Source organism: Rattus rattus, chromosome 6 (genome assembly GCF_011064425.1).
Source record: "Rattus rattus isolate New Zealand chromosome 6, Rrattus_CSIRO_v1, whole genome shotgun sequence".
NCBI classification, from domain to species: domain Eukaryota; kingdom Metazoa; phylum Chordata; class Mammalia; order Rodentia; family Muridae; genus Rattus; species Rattus rattus.
Window position 1 is genome coordinate 39,909,391 of NC_046159.1, and position 16,233 is coordinate 39,925,623.

Consider the following 16,233-nt stretch of genomic DNA (forward strand, 5'->3'; position numbering starts at 1 on the left):
GGTTCCTTTGCGGGTAAACAGACATGGCCGGCGAGGGAGATCACCAGGACGCTGCGCACAACATGGGAAACCACCTGCCGCTTCTGCCTGGTAACCTCCGGGACGGGCGCCTGGTCATGGGTGGAGACCAAGACCCGGGGCCGATTCCTCTGGGAGTATGGGGACAGCTACCCTGGCTCAGCGGCCAGTGGGAGCCTCTCGTGAGCCTCGCCCGCCGCAGCCCTGCGCCTTCCTCCGGGCCTGTTTCCTGGGCTGTCCGGGATGTTGGGGCGACGGTCTTTCGTTGCCCAGAACAGGTTTCCCATTCCTCTCCATCTTTCTCCCAAGCAAACGTCCGTGAAAATATTCTGGGGCTAGGCAAAGTTGGGAACCGGGTCATATTAGCAGCCCTTAACTTTTATTGCTCTTACGCCTTTGAATAAGACTGACAGCTAACGTGTAGTAGGTACTTGCAGGTCATGGGCCCCCGCAGTGAATGCTTTGCATGCATTTCTGCTTTTAATATTACACCTGTCATCTGTCCAGAGCCTTGCTCGTAGAGGAGAAACTTAACGACGGATTATTAAATGTGTACCATTCAGTGACGTGGAAGGTCACACAGTTGCAGAGCGAGGGCTCCGCAGTGGACTGGTCTGTCATCACAGCTGGTATCTCTTAACTGTCTCTCTGTGGGGGCACTTATTTGGTAGTTTTTCACAAGTCTGCAAATAATATACTCAAGGGAATTAGTATTACTGATTTCTCTTGCTTTATGCTTTTGTGGTATTTGACAACGTATGTTGCAGTACTGAAGACTCACTGAAAGGTCTTGAACTAGTGGTACACACTGCTCTTAGAATGCTGTAGACAGCACAGACTATTGTCAGAGCCCTTTGGTTATGGCTATCAGCCAGGCAGTGTGTTAACCGTTGTATGAAAACTGTCACTGTGCTACTTTGAGGAGGTTCACAGTTAGGGTAAGTCTGTTGAGAAGAATTACAACCCCAGGTGCAGTTCACTTAGAGCGGTATAAGCAACTGCTGTTAGGGTGTTCTGGGTTTGTATTTCTTTGCTGGATTGGAACCGGGTACTCCCAAATCCTCTGAGCTATGTCTCCAACTCCTTTGATTATAAATGGGTAGGGATAATTCTGGAATTTGAAAATCTTCTGATGGAGACTTACTTAGGATACAGTTGTGGACTAGGTTAGTCCTGAGTAGTTGAAAACTTGCATCTGTAGTCATTTCAGTTAGGAACGTTTTTGTGGGATAGTTCAGATTTTGGTTAGTTGCCTCAGGAAAGCTGTGCTTCTGCTGTGAGTCTGTTCCTTGGTAGTAGTGTAAACAGAGGGAGAGAAATTCTGGATGCAGGGCCAGTGCTTAGCGTGCTAGGTGTGAAGACCCTATATTGGACAAGATAATTGCTCAAAGATAAGCAGAACCAAGTGGGAGAAGTGTTAAGAAAATGGCCACCATACAGAACAAACTCTTTTAAAGAATAAACATAGGAAATTTCAGGTGTATTAGCCCTTGAGCTAATAGCAGGTATTTTAAACTTGCTGTAGTAAAGAAGAGATTGTGTCTCTCCAAATGTCAAGTAAAATATATATTCTCAGAGTTGTGAGTGAAAAAAAATTAAATTTAGAATGTTTTTCTTATTTTAGTTTTGTCTTTATCTTTTGATAAACTTCCCTAATGTCAAGGAAAACGTTTTCAGAAATGTTCTACATAAAAACTATATGCATACAACTTGAATTACGTTCTTTCTTTGACAGAGCCCTATATATAGGAATTTATAATAAAAATAAAGTGAAATCTTTGTGTATTTGTTAACCTACTTACAGATAACTTGATATAAATAATAATTTCCATAAATCAGAAAGCTGACCAATTTATAATGAAACCTTATGCATTTTAAAATTTTTTGGAGGTTTTAATCTTAGATTAGGTCATAGTTTCCCAACTTTGAAACTGTCACCCTTTCAGGCTGGAGAACCCCTTGTTATAAGGTGTATCTTAAACAGTACAGTATGTTTTAAGAGCATGCCTGGACGACTCCTAGTCTGGATTACCAGGGCTTTTATAGTTGTGACAGTCAAAGATATCTTCAGACAGTTCCAGACACCACAAGGGACAAAGTCATAGAGTGGGAAATGAATCCACAGTTGGCAGGAGAAGAACAACTTGAACTTGTTTGAACACCACTTCTAGAAAGTAGTGTGGTATGTTTTGATTTTTTTCACTCTGCCCTTCATAGCATCAAGTTTTCAAGTGGATCAGCTTAGCTTTCATTTCAAACAAAAAGTACAGTTCTTAAAGACATCTCTTTTAAAATATATTTTCTTTGTGCCAACTTTATTTTTAAGTTTAAAATGACGAAGCAGTGTTTTATGAAAATAATTGCAAACATTTCATTTTTAAATATGATAGTACAAGCCAGGAGGGAAGTCACTGGAAAAGCAGTGCCCTGAGCCAAGTTTAAATGGTATTTTTCCCCCAGTTTCATTAACAGATCTTTCTTGCCTGCTCATTTCTTCCTTGCTTTCTTTTTCACAGAGAAACTCCTTGTAGCTAAAGTTTGAAAGAATCTCAGAGATTATTTTGTTCAAGCCTCATTTTTTTTTCAGATGAAGAAGCTAAGCTTTAATCAATTGGAACTTATTATGTAAGGTGTCAGAATTCATAGTGATAAAGAAGATAAAAATCATGTATACAGGAGATTGGCGTAGTTTATCTCTTGTCGGACTGGACCTAGTAATCTACTTTCTAATAATGTAGCATGGATGGGGTGGGGAAGATTTTTACAGTGTGGGAGGCTGGTGGCTGTTTCTGATCAAAAATCAAGGGGAAGAAACATCGCTGTCCCTCAGCAGAAAGAACATCTAGTCTTCCCCTATTGAGGGATGCTGTGTTAAATCCTGATAAAGAAGACAGAATAACCAGCATGCACCTACCACAGGCAGCACAAGAGCCATGGCACCTAAATATAATGTGATGTCCTGGAGGGGTAACAGGAAATGGAGAATAAATAGCTGAAAATCTAAGGCAATCCAAATAAAATAAGGAATTTAGTCAACAGTAATTTGCCAATATTGATAACTTAGTTGTGACAAGAATACCAGATGAATGTACTGTGCGATAATCTTGACATGCTAGAGTTCTATTTTTCCAGCATTCCCGTAAATCTTAAAAGTGTCCTAAACTAGTTGATTATTAAAAACAAGAAAAAAAGAAGGGAAAGGCAGGAGAGGGGCAGGGAAGGGCAGGGTGGGGCCAGGTCAGGGAAGGGAAGGAAGGGGGGGAGGAGGGAGGGAAGGAAGGGAAGGGAAGGAAGGGAAGGGAAGGGAAGGGAAGGGAAGGGAAGGGAAGGGAAGGGAAGGGAGTGGTACCATGGCAGAACAGGCACCGACCCAGCCTCTGCTGCTGTGTCTATCAGCTTTGTCTTTCCTCAACTCAGGGTGTGTGAATGGGAACAGAGTTGGCTTTTTTTTTTTTTTTAATTATAATGAATCTTATTTTTTTCCCTCTATTATTCTACTTCAGCTGACAGTGAAGATGAAGATGATGAAATTGAAATGGAAGTTGAAGACCAGGACAGTAAAGAAGCCAGAAAACCAAATATCATAAACTTTGACACCAGTCTGCCGACCTCGCATACAGTATGTACTTTAGTCAGTGAGCAAAACAGTAGGTGGACCTTTAACTATGGCTGGGATTTCCTCAAGGGCTCCTGAATATTAGCTGATCCTAGAACTCATGGATGAGAACAGACTTAGTTTCCAGTGCATACGCATGTAATTTTAACCATGGCAGCAATGTAATACTGTATCCTCATGTGATTCTTACTATTTTCTAATATGTAAACATAAAACTTTAATTTTTAAACTTATTGTGGGTAGGACTCTTTGAGGAATTGCCTTTTGAATGGTTCTACTAATAAGTGAGCTATTAAGTGTTCTTAATGTCATCTCAGAACTGTTGAGATGTGGGGCAGTATTCTCGGTACTAAAATTCTTCTCTGGGTTTGCCACCTTTGGACATAGAGGAGTTTTGGTTAAAATATTTTGAACTACAAGATACTGATAGATTCTTCATAAAAATGGGAGTTCTAATAGGAAATACTAGGTAAAAAATTAGTTTGATGGAGGCCTGCATATGTAACCAAGTTTATTCAAATAAACGAGAGCTCTGTCTGGTCTCCTTACTTTGCTTTATTCTTTAGTGGGTTGAGGTGTAGTAAGTGTGTGTCCACTCTGTTGTTGACCAGTACCTGGGAGCTGATATGGAAGAGTTTCACGGCAGGACTTTGCACGACGACGACAGCTGTCAGGTGATTCCAGTTCTTCCTGAGGTGATGATGATCTTGATTCCTGGGCAGACGTTACCACTGCAGCTTTCTCACCCGCAAGAAGTCAGTATGGTTCGGAATTTAATCCAGAAGGACAGAACCTTTGCAGTTCTTGCATACAGGTAAGAGATGAGACAGAGGCGCGTACCGCACTTCCAAGGTCGGTGTGGCAGCCAAGGGCAGCTGGGATTCTGCAGATGCTGGACAGGGGCGTGAAGCAAACAGCCTTGTTTCACACTTTCTGGGTTTCACTACTTTCACAGTTTAGCTGTGTCAAAAGCTGCCCGAAATCTGAGTGCAGAACTATCTTTATTTAAAGCTAGATAAGCTTTTAAATTTTCGTGTAAAGGTTACTTTTCCTTTTCAAGACTCATGTCATGCCAGTACAAAAACCGTGCTGCACTGAAGCAGTTCTTCAAATATCCTGTGGTAAATGGGGGAAACTGGTGGAGGCCGGAGATGGAAACAGGAAGCCTCCCACCGCTCCCCTGCCCCTCCCCCACATGTGCACAGTACTGCTGGTTAGCCTATCGAAGCAAAAGAATGCTCGTTTTGTGAAATAACAATTTAAAACTCTTTAGCCCTGGGTTATTTCAGTGAAGCCTAAAAGTCTACCTTTCTTCTAAAATGCACTGTTCGCCTTCTGGAGCCTTGTCTGTTGGCTTGACAGTGAGGGTTGGCTGCTGTAAGTTGCTTCTGTGTGGCTTTGGCCAGTTTTGCATAATTATAAACCCACGCTAAAAACTCTGTACATTTTTGTCTTGGAAGTAATGTGCAAGAAAGGGAAGCACAGTTTGGAACTACAGCAGAGATCTATGCGTATCGAGAGGAGCAGGAGTTTGGAATTGAAGTAGTGAAAGTGAAAGCAATCGGACGGCAGAGGTTCAAGGTCCTTGAACTTCGAACACAGTCAGATGGGTAAGAAACATTGAACATCTTACGGGAAGATGATCTTGTCTAACTTACTGTTTATAGTTTACGAGTGACCTTATAACTTCGTCAGTTGTTCTCTTTGCCTGCTAAGGTGAAAGCCCATACAGAGTTCCAATGTTGATGTTTACCAGTCGCCTGTCAGTAAAACTGTAGAGGCTTCACTTTGATCTCGCAGTCCTGAGTGTGACTTAATGTGCGGTGAGGCTGTCGCATCATTTACAGATACCTTTAGGTGATTGTAATGCCACTCCAGGCTTGAGAACACTAATACAAACCCAAAGGTAGTAGCGCTGGGGGAAAGACTTTGGAATTGAAGAGCTCTCTGCAGCATATGAGAGTCTAAGGCAGGCAAGAAGGCAAGAGCTGTAATCAGTATGCCCAGCAGGACAGGTGTGGGATTGGCAGCGTTCCTGCGCTGCCGAAGGCCACACTGAGTACACTTGCCAACTGCTACACTTCAGCTGTACCAGCTGTGGAGATCTGTGGCTGTTTGCAGTGTCAGTTGTATATCATCCCAAGATGTCTTTTATGTGAGTAATGAAGAAATGCTGTTGTTTCTTCTCTGTGAAGCTTAGAAGTTCCCTCGAGATAGCAACAGAGTTAACATAGCTTTTCATGTGAGCAGGAAATATGGTGTCCTTTTCCCATCAAATTCTGCTAACTTAACCCATCCTCTTAAAGAGGAAATGAATTAGAAGCAGGCATTTGTCTACCTCGTGTCCTGTCTTGTCTCTGGCACACAGGAAGCACCTGTTCTGTCTTAGGAGACAGCCTAGGTTCTATCTGTTTCTGGGGAATCGTTCACTAGTGTGTGGTCTGGCAGACTCTTTATTTCCTGTGGTATTCGAGCACAGGAAGGCTTTTGAAGATTGTAGAAATAACAAGAATGCAAGCTGCTCGAGGGCAAGATTTACTATCCACGGTGCTCATATTGTACACAGCTGTAAATATTAAGTAACTGAAGTAGATACAAGACAGGCAGCAATTTGGGACAAGAAATGGTGTGGGATGATGTCACAGGTGAGGCAGGTACAAGATAGAAGGAGATCTGTCGTTGGACGAGAAGGAAGGATGTGCAGGAGAAAAGTTTGAAGGAAGAGGAGAAGACTGGAATGGAAGGAAGAGAGAGGAGGGAGAGAAGCCATGGCAGGTGATGTTAAGATTCTGCTCTATGTATTTACAGGTTGTTATTAATGTTCTTAAGGGATGGATGTGTATTGGGCTTTGTATGTTTAGGGTGGGCAATTATATCTTACCAATTGGGTCAAAGACTATTGTGTTGTGTGTTCTTTTATGTGACGGTTTGAGTGTAGGAAAGTGTGCGGTGGCTGGAGACACTGGGCCGCCTCTGTGGAGTTGGGATGTGTTTCCGTCAAGAGATCTAGCAGATATCTTGGGGCACTGCGGTGCCGAACCTAGCGAGGTAAAAGACAGCCTTACTTTTTTATTTTTTTATATTTTTACAACAACAAAATTGTGTAGGGTATCCAGTGTTGAGTGACTTGGTTTACTCCTGGTCCTTCTTTAGAACATTTTATTGAATCTGTATAAGATTCAAAACCTTGATAAAGTTCCATGCCTGAGTCACTTGGCAGACAAGCTGGTGGAGGAGTGACTGGCTTGTGTGGTCTACATTTGGGCTAGCATTGTGTGAGTGAAAGCAGCAGTGATCTGTATCGTAGTAACTGGCTGCTTGTTTTGTTACTGAGGATTTCCTTGACCCTAACAATTTTTAATTTACTTCCTGTATACATCTTGATACAGATTGGTTATTTTTGAATATTACTTTCTAGAAGCTACAAAAGAAACTGACTTGGGAGATAGTGTATTTCTGTATGTGACTTGAATGATTAGTTGTGTAAAACTCTAAAACATAAGCTAGAAGTAGTCACTGTCAGAAAGTAAAGCAAGAAGCATGGTTAAAATCCAGAGAGGATTGGCATCACACTGGCAGGCGGACAGGCCTCGGAGAGGAAACTCATTTCTAGTACTCCACATACCACTGTGTATTGAGTCTTCTCAGAAGATACGTCTCCACTAAAAAGCTCTCTGGAATAAGATTCTGTTGTCCCCACTTCCACCCTCGTCCACTGTCACTTAAAATGGTCAAATGATAGAACACCTTCAGGTGGTCTAGGACAGTCTTCATTTGGAAGTGAGTAAGCTTAAGTACCAGAGAGGTTATTTACTCAAAATTATAAAAGTAAGTAAGAAATAGCTGGTTTCTTCTATATTCTCACTTTCAAACTAGTTTTTGACCATTATACCAGAATTTCTTTTTAGCATATTGGAAACTTAACCCTATGAAATCTGTAGTTTAAGATTCAATTTTTGTTTTTGTTTTTAACCTAAATTACACTTCATGTATGAAAAGCAGTATTACATTCTAGTCTTTCCTGTTAAAAGTCTGTTTTTGATATATTATATATATTTTATATATATAATATATAATATGATAATATATAGAAGGGTATGTTTGATTCAGAGCAGGACTCTCCAGAAACTTTCTTAGAAGTATACAGAAAAAGAAAAATTCATATCCTGCTGGAATTGGAAGATTTCTTATCTGTCATATCTGAGATAAGTAATTTGTACTTAAAAACTTTGAACTATATACATCACAAACACTTTAGCTGAAAATTAAAGTAGTGTAACATTTTGGTTTTGGAGAGACAGTGTTGTTTTCTTTGAACTACATTTGTAGATCCATTGGGATATAGGTAGATGCTCTGGGACTTTCCTTATACATTAACCATCTACACTTGTAGTTCCTTATTAAGTGTTATAAAAATAGCCCCTCGTCAGTGTGAGTGCAAAATCCTAAAGTTTTCAGATTTTCGTCAGTTTCACACGCTTTTATAACCTTTGTCATAAAACAGTGTTACTATAATCATAAAAACTGTCATAAACACATTAGGGAAAACCAACAGACCCCCCCCCACACACACACACACACACCCACACCTGCATGCATGCCCACACCCACAGACACGTTGAATAGAGACCATGAAGGCTCTCTCATCTGCAGTTTGGAAAGCTGGTGCTAGAAACAAAGGTCTGGGATGATATAGAAGATGTTGGCTCCACGATGTCTTTGGTATAATACATTTTTGTTTAGGAACTGTGTGTCTGTGTCTGTGTGTTGGGGTGCGGGTGGGAGGGTGGTATGCTGTAGTCCTGCTGTCCAGAGTACATTCATGTGAGATTTTGTCCATTCTTTCTCTACCTGTGTTTGGCCTGTGACTCTCTGGATATTAATGACAAATAATGAGTGTGAGGCCTCAGTCTAGACATTAGGGAATGGAAAGTTGTATCGTCTAAGAATATTGAAGAAATTAGATGTATCAAGATAACCTGTAGCCTATATGATGAGTTTTTAAAATAAATTTTGCTTCATTTGTGCCTGCATATTTATCTGAAATGTATAATCTCTTGATTATAATTCTGAGACCGAAGTCCCTATCTAAGACATCTTATACTTTATATTAAGATTTATTAAAATTGTGCTGAGAATATATATATATATTACCATTTGGTCAATTTGCTTACTAGGGGAAACTTGGAAAAATCTTAATATTTAAAATGATCCTATGTCAAGAAACTTATAGTTTAACTTAGTGCATCTTAAAAATGAACAACATGCTTGATTCTCTTTATTTTAGAATCCAGCAAGCTAAAGTGCAAATTTTGCCAGAGTGTGTGTTGCCGTCAACCATGTCTGCAGTTCAGTTAGAATCACTCAATAAGTGCCAGATATTTCCTTCAAAACCTATCTCTTGGGAAGACCAGTATTCATGTAAATGGTGGCAGAAATACCAGAAGGTGAGATGCTAACTTCTTACGCGTCTTCTAGCTCTGAAGACAGATTGCTTTTAAAAAAGTCACAACTCTTATGTCATTGTATAGACACTGTAGCTCCCTTGATTATAGATGGATTTAAACATAATTCCCCAGCCGTTATTTATGAAAAGTAGCTTACAGTAGTGGTGAAATGTCACACAATCGTAAGACGTTCTTGATTTTATGCCTATCACACATGTATTAATGGCCTGTGGCTCTGTTTCCGTAGGAACCAGAGTTCCATAGGAACTCTGATCACATATTTGGCTTTGAGTTAAGTGCTGCATAGAAGAAGGGACAGAATGACTTGGGCTGGCATTCAGTGGCAGTAGAAAGGAATGCTGTCCTGGGACTTTTCAGAGGAATGATCTTGTCAGTTGTTTCCTCCATGCTTCCTGCCGCTCAGAAATTGACCTGGGAGGTGAAGGTGTGGCTCCCTTGCTGCTGGAATGTAGCTCCGTGGTTGAGGTCTTCCTAGCGTGTCCAAGGCCCTGCATTCCTTCCCAGCTGAGGAAACCCAGCTGTGCTTGCTTGGGCATTGCTTCTTGTGTATTTCTTTGGCTAAGTTATTTCACCTCTTAGGACCAAAGTGAAAGCTCTTCTCCCTCATTGGTGAGGCACTAACCTCACTGTAGGTGGACATGTAAATACAACTGTAAGTACAAAACACGCTTCCTAAATTTACAATTTCCCCAAAACTGAGAAATGTACTAATTTGTAAGTTGAAAATAAATTTTTTTTAGTACTTTGTAAAAGTACAAAAGTATTATTTTCATTATAAAAAATTCTGTGAATCATTACCTTACTGTTTGTTAAGTTAGTAGCTTAGGGAAACTTTACATTTTTATATAAGTAGCATGGTATCATAAACTGATTTGAATTAATATGTAATTTTTCTTTTCACTATTCTCTCACATTTAGTGTTTAGTTTCTAGAAAAGTTTTGTTTGATGGTCTCATAACTGTTAGGGTATACAGTTAACTTTTCTTCCTGTTCTCCATTCTGTTAGCCATTCATGAATAATACTTTACCTAGTGCTTTACGTAGTGTTTCTAAAAAGTATAATTAGACTTCTTAAACACATGAGAAAGGATAACGAAAGTAATATATTTTGAAACTTTGACATTGTTATTGCCTTGAGTCATAGGCAGCTTTTGGTTTATCTGTACAGCACTTACTTTTCCAAACTGGGTATAGAGAATTTCAGTGTATCTACCCTTTTAAAATATAACAGCGGGGAATTATGTTCACAATGGTTTTAAAAATAATTCTTAGGGGTTGGGGATTTAGCTCAGTGGTAGGGCGCTTGCCTAGGAAGCGCAAGGCCCTGGGTTTGGTCCCCAGCTCCGGGAAAAAAAAAAATAATAATAATTCTTAGACTAAGTATGTCAAAAGATAACTCTACCACGGAGATTTTATTTTTCATTAAAATTAGGCTATTTAATGCTTACTCATGTCTCTGCCTCTTGTTTCCTAGTGAAGTGGTTATGTGGAAAACTCCTCCTGTCAAGATGCATGCTTACTGCATGTTATGCCCATATTTAGTTGTCCATTCAATGGCTCCATACTTTTTCAGGAGGACTTACATTGAGATTTATAATTCAAACTGGGATGGTAATGGGAATCCTTAATTATATTGATTTTCTAAACTAACTCTTTGGAAAGTTCTGAGTATATGTTGGGACTGTGGTTAATAATGGATTTGTTGACCCTGTGTAGCAAATCCTGTCCTGCCCACAGGGCCTTGACATTCTAAACTTGAACTTCAGTTAAATACATAACACAACTTAAGAACTTGAACTTTTCTGTTATTTATTGCTTAAATTCTTCATATTCTATGGCAAAAGTTCCTTGGTATGTTTACATTGAATACTGATTTTTTTTTTTTTTTTCTGCTACTGAATTGCTCACTGGCTCAAAAAGCAAAGATTGGTCTCTGCTTGTCTGGGGACAGATTCATGACATTACTGCATTACTGAGTGGTCTTCTCTGTCATCCCGGACTTGCCCTCAGGAGCCCTTTGCTGATTGTCAGAGTTGCCAAGCCCTCAACAGAAGGAAGTGTGTGTGTGTGTGTGTGTGTGTGTGTGTGTGTGTGTGTGTGTGTGTGTGTGTGTGTGTGTGTGTGTGTGTGTGAGGTTTTAAGAGAATAAGAAAAGAAAAAGAGTCCTTCAGGTTTTGAATTTTTCAGATTGTTTCAAAGGTTTCTTGGTTCAAATAAAAAAAAAACTGTTTTTAGAAAATTACTTGTAAGCTCTGCTATACGTCTTAGACCCATTCTGTGTCTAAAAATTATAGACTTTAGAACTGGAGTGCTCCAGGGAAGGGTAGTCAGCACTTCCTGTTAAGTCCGCCTCCCGCGCTTGTAAGTAGATACTCATTCCTCTGAAATGGCTGCATGACTACTGCTGGCATGATTTGAAGGTAGTTGTCATACCTCTTATAAGGAAGAAAAGGATCTTGGAGAATATGGTCTTCCTGGGATACAGTTAGTTAATCTTCAACATATATAAAGTACTCCCTCAATAGTGTTGAAGCTTCCATAAGTATTCTATACAATGTCCCATTGTGACAGGTGGCAGACACCTGATAGACATGACAAGTGGCAGACACCTGATAGACATACACACTTCAACATGGTGGATGTTGAGAAGGGAAAAACATTAGCTAATTGAGAAACACTTCGAGCCCATCCATTCTACTAGAGAATTCATTCCTGATAGGTGGGCTTTGAAACCAGCGTTTTCTTTTCTTTTCCTGAGCTCACTATAATGTTTGGAAGAGATTGTCTCAGATGACAAACTTGAATTTACCTCTGTCCTAGCTTATCCATGTTATTTACAAGAGTTCACTGAAATAGGAAGTAAGTGTAGTACTGGATTCATCCACAAGGTTGTTCCTATGCATCCCGTAGAGCAGGGTTGTAATGGGCACTAACTAACAAAAGCTTGGCCTTCAAGTATTCTCCCAAAGGCTAGCTTTTAGTCCCCTAGAGTTTATAAATACAGGGAAATTGGTGGTTGTTCTTACACATTATGTAAAAGGATAGGCACTCTCCTTCTCTTTGCTAACAGTGTCTTTCAGGAAACTTTTCTGCATCCTTTGGTAGACATGGTCTTCCTTCTTTAAAGCTGCAGCAGGCTGCTGTGGGTTACATTCTAACAACACACCAGGCCTCCTTGACCTGCACTAAAGGGACAGATTCTTTCTGCACAGGTCCACATGCTCACCCTTAGTGCTGAGGTGAAGTGACAGCAAAGGCTTGGGTGGACTTTAACAGCTCCCTATGGAAGAGGTTCATACTGTTAATATTCTTTGTTCCCATGGTTTCACAGTACACAACCACATTTGTTGAACTGTTAAGTGTGCCTTATGAATTTCACTTGCATAATTAATTACCTTTAGCATTTTATTTAAGGGCCTTGTGTGTTTGTGAAGTTTCTGTTTAGATTTTTCCTACTGGCTCTCTGGCTTCTGAGAACTTGTGATTTTTGTCATTGTAATCACACTTGTTTCCTCTCGGTTGTCATCAGGTGTTTTTGTTTTGGTGTGTTATTTTACAGGGAGTTTTTGATTTTATGTAAGTATAGTTTAGTGTGCTGCCTTAGTATTCTTCATGTGAAGATGGCCCTTAGCTTTCTCGCTAGTATTACAGATTATTAAAGGGTAAGCCTTTTACAGATTAAACCTTAGGAACACCCATGAACTGCTGAAGGTTATCAACAGCACTGACACGAGAGGAGCCACTCCCTTTGCCAGCAAATCAAGGACTCATGGATGAGTGTTGAGTTCAGACAGTTGCTCTGTAAGAACTAACAGCTCTCCCTTCTGTTTGTATGATTGCTGTTAAAAGCATATTAAACACATTTCAGAATAAAGATTTTTAGAAGTCCTTTGCTTCAAAGGGAATTGAGACACCAGCTTGTTTATACATCGGGGCCATACAGAAGGATGGCATGGTTCAGTGTATCCCCATTACTTGTTAAGATGCCATCTATCTTTTGCTTATGATTATGTGAATAAATGCATTGAGCTTGTCTTTATCTTGTAGCAGATTACACTTTTGCACTACACTTTATAATGCTTGCTGCTACAGAAGTAATCATCTCAGTATGAAAGTATGTTTTACTACTTAGTTGGATGTGTCAGCGACTGCAACAGAAACTGTTATTTGTAATTTAAAGAATTTCTAATTTTAGGAAGTAGACTTCTTTCCCAAAAGTATAAGTGTCATGGGCTGTGGTTTACTTTTTTATGTTACTTATAGATGTATAATATCCCAAAGATACAAAAATGATCAACACATTGAGTAAGCACTGGCAAAATCGTAGCTACTTCCATTATGAAGTCTGTGACCTCCTGTGCTTGGGTTTACTTACCTTTAAAATGGAGACCCTTCTGGTAGCCGTCTGGTATTATAATAGATGAAAGTCTTGCCATAGTATTAATAGTTTTCATGGTGATTACTCCTTAGTCATGTGTTATTAGTAGCACATTTTTAAAACTCTCTAATTGAACTATGACAGTAACGCATGGCCTTAGAAGCAAAGGACAGCTTACTGGAGAGGACCTAAGTTTTTGTTCTGGCTCATTAGGCTAGACCCCTGAGCTAAGCATGAGTAGGAAACCGTCCAGATCACTTTTAGGTAGGCTGAAACAGAAGTTTATACCAAGCTGTATTTTTTTTTTCCTTTTGAGTATCTACTTTGAGATGTAGTCCAATAGGTGCTTCAGAAAATCTACACCATGTGGTAATTCCTAAAATATTTGCAAACAAAAATCGTGTCCTCTTGAAATACACCTCTAAACCCTCTACTTGAATTTATCTTGGCCAAGATTGCTGTAGAGAATAATTTATATATTTAATATGTATTACATATAGTCTATAGCAATATTTAGACAGTAATAGCCTAGGTTTTCTTATTCCTTCTCCCCCACCAGAACAGTTAGTAGTTCTGCATAATCCATCCATGGTAAAGATCCCTTATTAGCACATCACTTATTCTTTTATACTTGTTAAAGCTTAGTTTATAATACACTCTTGTGTTTAGTTGCCTACCGTATTCAGTACATAGCCATGGGAGCTTGTAGTCTCGCAGCAATAGGGTGTACCATGCAGCATGGGTGTGTGGCTTCACCGCTCAGGTCATGTTGAGTGTACTTTGTGAGCAGCATTTCTCAGAGTGGATCCTTGTCACTATGGTATTCAAAGTATTTATATCTCTATAAGGATTCCAGAGATCTAGTACATAAAAGTATAACTGTCAAACATTTCAGATTGTGAATACATTTCAGGTAATTGTTGGTGATTATCTTTTTAAAATTTGAAGTGTTTTGTAGGACTAATCATTTTCAGATTTTTAATAAGTGACACATTTTGTTTCAGAGGAAGTTTCACTGTGCAAATCTGACATCATGGCCTCGCTGGCTGTATTCATTATATGATGCTGTAAGTAACTTGACTGAAACTTGTATGTTTCTTTAGTATTGTAATTTATTAAAGTAAAAACAGGCAGGTGTTTCTGGGAGTTGTCTTTTGTTAGAATTTTCATAGTCCTATAACATAACTTAGCAAAGTATGATGACAAATTTTGGTTACTGACATTATAAAGGGTCATGTGAAAGTAAGAATATAAGAATTGTTACATCTCAATACTTATTTCCCAGGAAGTATATTCTTGCATATCTCTGGCAAAGGCTTGTGTTTGTCAGGTAAAAGCGTACACTGCCACTGCTTACAAACCCACTAAGAAACAATACTAGGGTAACTAAAAGAATCTTGATTTGGAACAGACTGCCTTCAAAGCCCAATGTCAGTTACACAGAGTAAGCACTAAACATGTTGTATTTCTTAGTGAATCCCTGCCAAGCAATCCAAAACCTAGGCAAAGTGAACAAGGACTTTGAGCACCTATGCTGTGACATACCACTGAAGGGGAATGGGTGGCCTCTGCCTTTCTCAGCAGGCTTTTGAGTCATCACAAAGGCTCAGATGCAGTCTGTGTAAGTGTGCTAATGACTGGGAAAGAGCAGATAGCACCTTCTATAAAAACTAGTTGTCAAGTGAAGTCTGTAGATAGCAGCAGATGTTACTACAGGAGCACACTGCCATTTGCACTACGTCAGAAAAGGACTTGAAAAGTCAGAAGAGGGACCAGTCTAGAAGAGCATCCAAAGGCTTTTACAATCATACTTCTTGGGATAGACAGCCTAAAGGCAAGAAGCCTGGGAGTTAAATTCAACCAGTTTACCTTAAAAATACAGACCTAGTCTTGGGTTTACTACCAGTGTATGTTTTTAAGGGCTGAACCTTATTGTGGCTTTTGTTTTAAACTAGGAAACATTAATGGATAGAATTAAGAAACAGCTACGTGAATGGGATGAAAATCTCAAAGAGGACTCTCTTCCTGCAAACCCAATAGGTATGGCAAGTACTTGGCTGTCTCTGGCATGTTGTTGAAAAGGGGGAAAAGCCTTAAATATTACTCAGTTTAAACCAACCTTTGAATTCTGAAAAGGCATCTACATTTCTTTTACTTTGAACATCTTTTTCTTAAATTAATATTTCAAGCCACAGTATCTAGTTATTTTTCTAACTTGAATTGCAGAAGTGACTGTCGTGCAGATACTTCCTGTTCTTTATAGAGCTTTTACAAGTGAAGCTGGCTCCAAGACAGCTTTATATCTTATCTCTGTTTATAAGTCAGTTCAAGTATGTTTGACTTAAAGGAAAATATCTTAAGTGTATAATAATGATTCCTAAGTTTAAAGCCTGAAAACCTCACTCTGCCTTTTAAGACTTTTCTTACAGAGTAGCTGCTTGTCTTCCTATTGATGATGTATTAAGAATTCAGCTCCTTAAAATTGGCAGTGCTATTCAACGGCTTCGCTGTGAGTTAGACATCATGAACAAAGTGAGTAAAGCGTCCATGTCTGTCGTTTAGATGTCAGTCAGGCTACATAGACAGTTGAGATCACAAGATACCTCAATTCTGTAGTAATACAGCCAGATACTAGAAACACTTGCTTACCTGCTACAGTTTTTATTAAAACATCTCTATCTGAAATGCTCTGTAACTTACATCATTTCAAGTTTGATGAATTAGCAATATGTAAAGAAAGTCTTGTCCAACTT

General features: G+C 39.4%; 1 protein-coding gene across 1 annotated transcript in view; it reads left to right on the plus strand.

Moving 5' to 3' along the window:
• The window catches only part of Crbn (cereblon), a 20,797-nt gene continuing 4,564 nt past the window's right edge, over window positions 1-16,233 (plus strand). The window contains exons 1-8 of the mRNA XM_032906000.1: window positions 1-90; window positions 3,522-3,637; window positions 4,246-4,448; window positions 5,095-5,244; window positions 8,922-9,081; window positions 14,485-14,547; window positions 15,436-15,520; window positions 15,897-16,012. Of these exons, the coding sequence (XP_032761891.1) occupies window positions 24-90; window positions 3,522-3,637; window positions 4,246-4,448; window positions 5,095-5,244; window positions 8,922-9,081; window positions 14,485-14,547; window positions 15,436-15,520; window positions 15,897-16,012 (960 nt within the window). The 5' untranslated portion in view covers window positions 1-23. The remainder of the gene's footprint in view (window positions 91-3,521; window positions 3,638-4,245; window positions 4,449-5,094; window positions 5,245-8,921; window positions 9,082-14,484; window positions 14,548-15,435; window positions 15,521-15,896; window positions 16,013-16,233) is intronic.